The sequence below is a fragment of the Lactuca sativa genome, chromosome 5 (assembly GCF_002870075.4).
Source record: "Lactuca sativa cultivar Salinas chromosome 5, Lsat_Salinas_v11, whole genome shotgun sequence".
Lineage (NCBI taxonomy): Eukaryota > Viridiplantae > Streptophyta > Magnoliopsida > Asterales > Asteraceae > Lactuca > Lactuca sativa.
The window spans coordinates 299,421,066-299,428,401 of NC_056627.2; the positions used below are offsets into that span (position 1 = coordinate 299,421,066).

The 7,336-nt window shown below is 33.8% G+C and overlaps 1 protein-coding gene across 1 annotated transcript; it reads right to left on the reverse strand.

The window, feature by feature from the left end:
* Positions 1-215: 215 nt before the first annotated feature.
* Positions 216-3,414, reverse strand: LOC111892629 (threonine synthase 1, chloroplastic). Its single transcript, XM_052771796.1, has 2 exons — positions 1,751-3,414; positions 216-514 (listed from the first exon to the last, which is right to left on the reverse strand). Exon 1 carries the CDS (start codon positions 3,340-3,342, stop codon positions 1,828-1,830), a length of 1,515 nt encoding a protein of 504 aa, XP_052627756.1. The 5' UTR covers positions 3,343-3,414; the 3' UTR covers positions 216-514; positions 1,751-1,827.
* Positions 3,415-7,336: the final 3,922 nt, after the last annotated feature.

The window sequence follows — 7,336 nt, forward strand, 5'->3', positions numbered from 1 at the left end:
GGATCCTATTTGGCCAGATGTGTAGAAAAAAAAAATCATTTGTGTATTTGAATAAATTGATTATTTTTATGCAATAAAAATGAAGTTTTGTTCAAGAATATTTTTGGAATATGTCAAAGAGATAAGAATACGTAGAGGAATTCCATTCCATTTTACTTGGTTTGCCAAATTGATGGAACTAAATATGAGATACCTACGTATAACGGTGGAAGAAATTCAATTCAATTCGATTCTTCCTTTTTATTAAAATGGCCAAATTACAATCATTATTAACTTTAAGATAAGTAAAAAAGGAAAATTACAAAAATTCTATAACATTCTACTTTCTTTTTCATGATTAACCTTTGATGTAACCAATTGCTTCTACATTTTTCACTTTCGACCTTTTATAGTATCTTACTTCCATCTGCTTCGACCTACAATTACTTTTTCCATCTGCTTCGACCTACAATTACTTTGGAACCGCAAATATCCGAACAAACTGTAAAAGCACCGACCACACCACTTTAACTTGCTGCGAAGCACGAAAATCACCCACTAGTTAAAAATCAAATATGACCCAAAAATGGATATCTAAGTGTCTTATTTTCTAAATCTAAAACAACCAAATCCAATCCTTATTAGTTTTATTTAAAGGAAAATCTTGTTCACATCCATTTTCATCAAAGAATGAAAGAAGGTTTTCAATGATCGTCTTATTTTTTTTATTGAGAATTTGGTGTTGGCTCACAACCTTCAAAGCTTCAAAGTATTGAACATGCTAAGGGGAAAAATGTTGACATTTTGCAAGAAGCATAATATGTTGAAACTTCCCTTCAAAAGATCTTAAAGCTAATACAAAGTCAACATATTTCTATAAAAGATTGTGCATGCGTATACAAAACCCTTGAGACTACCATTAATTTTTTATCGATTGGTTTGGATTTTCATATCGACTATAAGATGGTGGAGAAGGAGATGGAGATGGTTTCAAAGGAATTTAAAGAAAAAGATAAAAGTCATAGAAGTTATATTGGTAAATTCATAAAAACTTAACGTAGAGTTTTAATGGTGTTAGCCATAAGTACTTATGATGCAATGTTTTCCATTCAACAAATTCTTGATAAGGACATATGTGGTATTTTTTGCAAAACAAAGGGAACATTTTTGTAATCTTGTCTAAAGAATTTGAAAATTAGCATCTTGTTTTTGTATATTGGGTTGGGTTTATGCTTTAATTTGAGGCAATGGCTCCATTAGTCCTTTTTGTCCTAGCCCATGGATATATTTAAAAGTTTCAAATTCTTGTTAGCGAGAAAATGACTCGTGATAGAGGAATTTGTCTAATACTATATGATATTCATAAATTTGTTTTGTTTGTCAGGCTTCTTTTCTTTATTTTCTTATTATTAAAGTATATTTTAGATATACAAATACTCATTATATATATAAAAAAAATCCCTTGAGTTTCTTTCACTAAAAATTATAGACAACCCCAATAGCAGCGTCTGAATTTTATAATTTATAATTTTATATTTCTGTAAAATTTATAATTAATAATTTATTTCGTTGACTCCAGTATTTATTTTCGCCAAACGCCTCTTTGACTCGGTTACTAGTCGTTAGTCGTTACGACGCTACCTACCCCTCGTTGACTCCGTTAACTTTTTCGTTACTGTGTTTTACATATTTTAGCAACGAATAAAATATTTTTGTAATATATTATACCAGATTTTCCCATAAAGTATTCCAATTACAAAAAACGACTTACATGAGTTCAAGCATCCTGCAAGTTTTACTTGTACATACAGCATTACAACGTGTACAACGTCGAATACTCATCGGCTGCTATGAAACCTTTTTAAGATGCTTCTTCAGGACGTCCATGACAGCTCCATACTCAGCCGCCACCTCCACCGGCGGATTTGCAAACTTGGAAGCTATTTCTTTTATCGACTTTGAATGATAATCGATCTTCGCTTGAGTAAACTTCAATCCATGGGCAGTACTGACCACCACCGTCCGATCATTCTTCCCAATCACACCTCTCTCCCGGAGCTTCATCAGAGCCACCAGTGCCACCCCAGTGTGAGGACAAACAAACATCCCGGTTGAGTCCGCCACAGCCATCGCATCTAACAGCTCCTCCTCCGTCGCCTCCTCCACTATTCCATCGGAGTTCGTTAAGGCATACACTGCTCTGTCGATTGAAACAGGGTCTCCGATTTGGATAGCGGAAGCGAATGTGGTGGTAGCTTTCACCGGAGAAAAGTTTTCCCAACCGGATTTGTAATGGAGGTAAAGCGGATTTGCGTTTGCAGCTTGAGCGCAAACCAGCCGTGGAATCCGATCAACTAAACCTAGTTCTTGACACATTTTGAAACCTTTGTAAAATGCGTAAACGTTACCTAAATTTCCTCCCGGAATTATCACCCAATCCGGAACTTCCCAATCAAATTGCTGCAAAATCTCGATCGCCGCCGTTTTCTGACCTTCTAATCGCAAACTATTCAGTGAATTCGCAAGGTAAATCGGTAATTCAGACGTAATTTCTCGAATTAGTTTCATGCATCCATCGAAATCTGTGTCCATGCTTAATACAAAAGCTCCATTTGCTATTGGTTGAACTAATTGCGCCATCGAGATCTTATTTGCTGGTAAAAATACTATTGACGGAATTCCGGCAGCGGCGCAGTAGGCGGAGAGTGCGGCGGAGGTGTCTCCGGTGGAAGCGCAACCAACGCCGACCAATGGTTTATTCATTTTACGGAGGCGATTAACTTGGCTAACTAAAACAGTCATACCTAAATCCTTGAAGCTTCCGGTGTGACTAATACCACAGTGTTTCACCCATAAATCATTCATGCCGCCGAGATGATGTTTTCCGTAACGCTCAGCCCAAAAGAGGTTGGAGTTGCCTTCGAAGGCGCTTATGATATCGTCGTTGTCAATTTCCGGCAACACCCATTCTTTTTTGGACCATACGCCGGAGCCGTACGGCCAGGTGGTACGGCCGACTCGTGAGTCGAAGAGCGTTCGCCAGTATTTCCCGTCGAACTGTTTCAGAGCCTCCATGTCGTGTTGGACATCCAAAAGGCCACCGGAGCGGCTCCTGTAGATAATATCGTCGAGGGAGTAGCATTCGTCGGTGACGGCGTTGAAGGGAACATATTTGGCGGAGAACGGAAGAAGAGAAGGGATCGACTGACGGTTGTTACCGGAAGTGGTTGTCGTGATGATAGGTGGTGATGAGGTACAGCTGATGGTGGTGGATTTTGATGAACGGAGGTTATGGAAGTGGCGGCAAGGTGGTGGAGGGTGGCGATGTTTTGGGAAGAAGGTGGTGGCCGGAGCCGAAGCCATATTCGAGAGAAAGGGGAGTGGGTGGTGGTGAAGAGTCAGGTGCTCGTACTTTTATCTGATCCCACTTTATATTTGTTTTCCATAATTTAATTTTTAAAATTTATATATTACAAATATGTTATTCTAATCCCACTTTTAGGAGTTGATCGAGTGTATTTAACTTGTTGCTTGTTTATCTTATTTATTGATTATTTATTGATGAATGCTTACACGTTCGTTGAGATAGTCAAAAGAAAAAAAAAATACAGATCTACTATTTTGTTTTATTTCTACTACATATTGTAATCGTTTTATTTTAGATCTTGGGATTGTGAAGCAGAACATTGAAGAGATTAGGGAAATGGTGAGTTTGAGTTTAAGTTTGTTATAATTTTTCAAAACAGATCTACATATCATTAGCTGACTTTAAACGTTTTTTTTTTTAATTTATCATAGTGCTATAGCTATATTTGACATACGATTTTTATAATTATATGATTATTTTGTTGTTGCTGAGGATGAGTATGAGGAGAAACCTAGAAGTGAGACATGTTTGCTGTTAATGGTTTATGTTTTGTGTTTTTAACTTGAATTTGTCCATGTTTTCGAGGTAAATATCCAGTGTCTTTAGATTTTGTAGGTGATTTTTCTAACTCTAATGTCAAGTTTGAGGAAAATTTCATCTCAAGTTGTCCATGTTTATTTCCCTCCAAAAGAAATTAAAAGTTACAATTGTCATCGTCTTTAAGACTTGGTATCTTGAAAATCTACTCAAACTACATTGCTATTTCATATATTTAACCCATCTTTTTTTGATATAGATATCAACTAATTTTTCTGTTTTAGTGAAGGTTTGACAATTTGGATTGAAGATTGAATATGGTTGATTCACAATGGAGGAGGTTGCTAGACAATATACACATACACAGAAAGGTGGGTTGAGGAGAAAATACACCCGACAATGTATTATCTAACTTAAGCCACTATATATTAATTATAATTCTCAAGGGTTATTACTTATTTTTTTTTTTTAAATTAACTTGGACCGTCCCTGTGTTTCCATTTGCTTGCACGGTTAGTCCTTATCGCCATTAGTCATTTACTGTTTCCGTTTAAGTGCCCCAAAAGCATGTTTAGTCTCTTGTTTCTTTTAAATTTATCATTTTAGTCCCTCGTTTCTTTTTAAAAGATTATATTGCAATTTTTTTTGTTTCACTTATTTATAACTTATCAATTAAATTAGATTAATTATAAATTTTAAAAACTTATATCATTTTCATCTCTCTTGTTTTCTCTTTTTTCCATGTCCTCTATATCAATTTGGGCAACTATCTCCTATCATCATTGACAACCATTTCCGTTCACCGTAGGCACCTTCACCAACCACCACATGTCAACACCAAATTTGATGCTATAACAATAATCTAAAACTCAAACCCAAATTTGATACTAGAACAAGAATCTAAAACCTATAATTAACACCAAATCCTAATCTAAACCTTTAATCAACATTGATTTTCGAGAAGAAGTCCCAAAACCTAAAATCAATCATGAAATCCCTATATCGATGCAAAATCCAGAGGGACTGAGATGTAGAATCGAAACCCTAGATTTGAGTCCTATCTTCTTTCTCAGCTTTTGCAACCATTTATCACTACCGGATAAGAGATAAGATTTGTCGAAATTTAGATCTGTGAATGGAGTATAGACCTGAAATCTAGATGTAAAAGGGTTGTGGATGGCATGCCCTAAATCACATATTGAAAGAGAGAAGACAAGAGAGGACGACATCGAAGGGAGTTGTTGTTGGCGTACCCTAAATTAGATTAATTATAAATTTTAAAAACTTATATCATTTTCATATATATATATATATATATATATATATATATATATATATATATATATATTCCCTGTCCTCTTTCTCAATTTGGGAAACCACTTCGTATCATTGTCGACAACCAACTCCCATCGTTGTCGTCCTCTCCTGTCTTTGTCTTCTCTGTTTAAAGATGTAATTTAGGGTATGCCATCAACAACCCTTTTACATCTAGATTTCAGATCTATACTCTATTCGTAGATCTAAATTTCGACAACTCTTCTCTCTTCTCCGGTGGTAATAAGCGGTGGTTGCAAGAGCTGAGAAAGAAGATAGGACACAAATCTAGGGTCTCGATTCCACATCTCAGTCCCTCTGAATTTTACATCGATCTAGGGATTTCATGATTGATTTTAAGTTTTGGGACTTCATCTTGAAAATTCATGTTTATTAAAGGTTTTAGATTAGGATTTGTTGTTGATTATAAGTTCTAGATTTTGGTTATAGTATCAGATTTTGGTTATAGTATCAAATTTGGTGTTGACGGGTGGTGGTTAGTGAAGGTGCTGATGGTGAAAGGAGATAGTTGTCGATGATGGTAGGAGATAGTTGCGCGAATTGACAAAGAGGACAGGGAATACAGAGAAAATAAGAGAGAGAGAGAGAGAGAGAGAGAGAGAGGAGGGGGAGAGAGAGAGAGAGAGAGAGAGAGAGAGAGAGAAATGATATAAGTTTTTAATATTTATAATTAATCTAATTTAATTTATAAATTATAAATAAGTGAAAAAATAAAATAGAAAATGGCAATATAGTCTTTTAAAATGAAACGAGGCACTAAAATGATAAATTTAAAAGAAACGAGAGACTAAACGAGTTTTTGGGGCACTTAAACGGAAACCACTAACGACTAACAACGATAGGGACTAACGGTGCAAGGAAATTGAAACATAGGATGGTTCGAGTTAATTTTTGAAAATAGAGACTAAACATGATTTTTTTTGTACCTAACCGATGGACGCTTCGTGTAATTTACTCTTTTTAAAATTTAGGCACAATGCTATGAAATCTCCTGAAGTGTTAATATCATAATTTTTTATATCAAAACTATTATATGCTGCTTTGGATGTCATGTGCGAGTTATGAAAATTGGAGGAATGTGATTGAAAATTTTTCGGAAATCAAAACTCAAAATTAATGTAGGAGCGACTCCAAAAGAGGGGAAATGAAATCGAACCAGAATAGTTCAATTACTTCCAAAAATATGGTAAATATATCATCTTCTAGGTTCCTATTATTTTTTAGTTTCAAACATGTAATAATATCTTGATTTCGTGATTTACTTGGCTTTAACATATCAATTTGCCATTATGTAGGGTTTTATTTTGAAATCCTAGTTGTTACAATGGGCCAAACATCTTTTCGATAATTCTTCTACAAACTTGGACAATCTAGCATTTCAGTTTCAAAATTTGTTAGTTTGCGTGGATGTTTATGTCCATGTTCATGTTTAGTATTTCTGTTGTTTTCATGACATTTTGTTATCAATCTCATTGTGTATTGTGTAACCAAATAATTTGGATGTAAAAAATGATAAATTACAAAATTAAAATGAATAAATAAATGGCAACATGGGGTAAACTAGGTGGTGGATACTTAAGAAAATGTTAGATAACCAAACCTTTCAAATCATGAAATAACCAATAAGTGATTGGTTGTTGTCTTATGTTGGAACTTAATTTATTATTTATTATATGATATGAAGTACGTTTTTTTTTCCTATATGGTGTCTTTAAGCTATATCAAAAACTTGTATTCTTGATATATTACTAAAATTAGGTGTGAAACTCATGTATTACACAGGTTGATTAAAAAAATTATATATGAAGATATAAACTTTAAATATATTTTTTAAAGAAAACATTAAATATCAAAGTGTAAAACATTAAATAATTTTTAAAATAAAATTTCAAAATATATATACAAACAAAATAACGAATAAATAAATAATTCAATTTTTATTAATAAAACAAACTACAGAAATATAATTATATTTTGACTATATAACATTTTTTAGTTTGTTAATAAAAAGCAACAAAGTTTGATTATTTTTTTTGTGTAAACCATTTTGTCTAAAATGACAATGAACTTTAAAATAAACATATCAATTTTGAATTATATATATTGAAGGAAAGATAT

What these genes read in the sequence shown, in the direction of transcription:
- LOC111892629 (XM_052771796.1), bottom strand. Translation starts at nt 3,342, where the DNA reads ATGGCTTCGGCTCCGGCCACCACCTTCTTCCCAAAACATCGCCACCCT.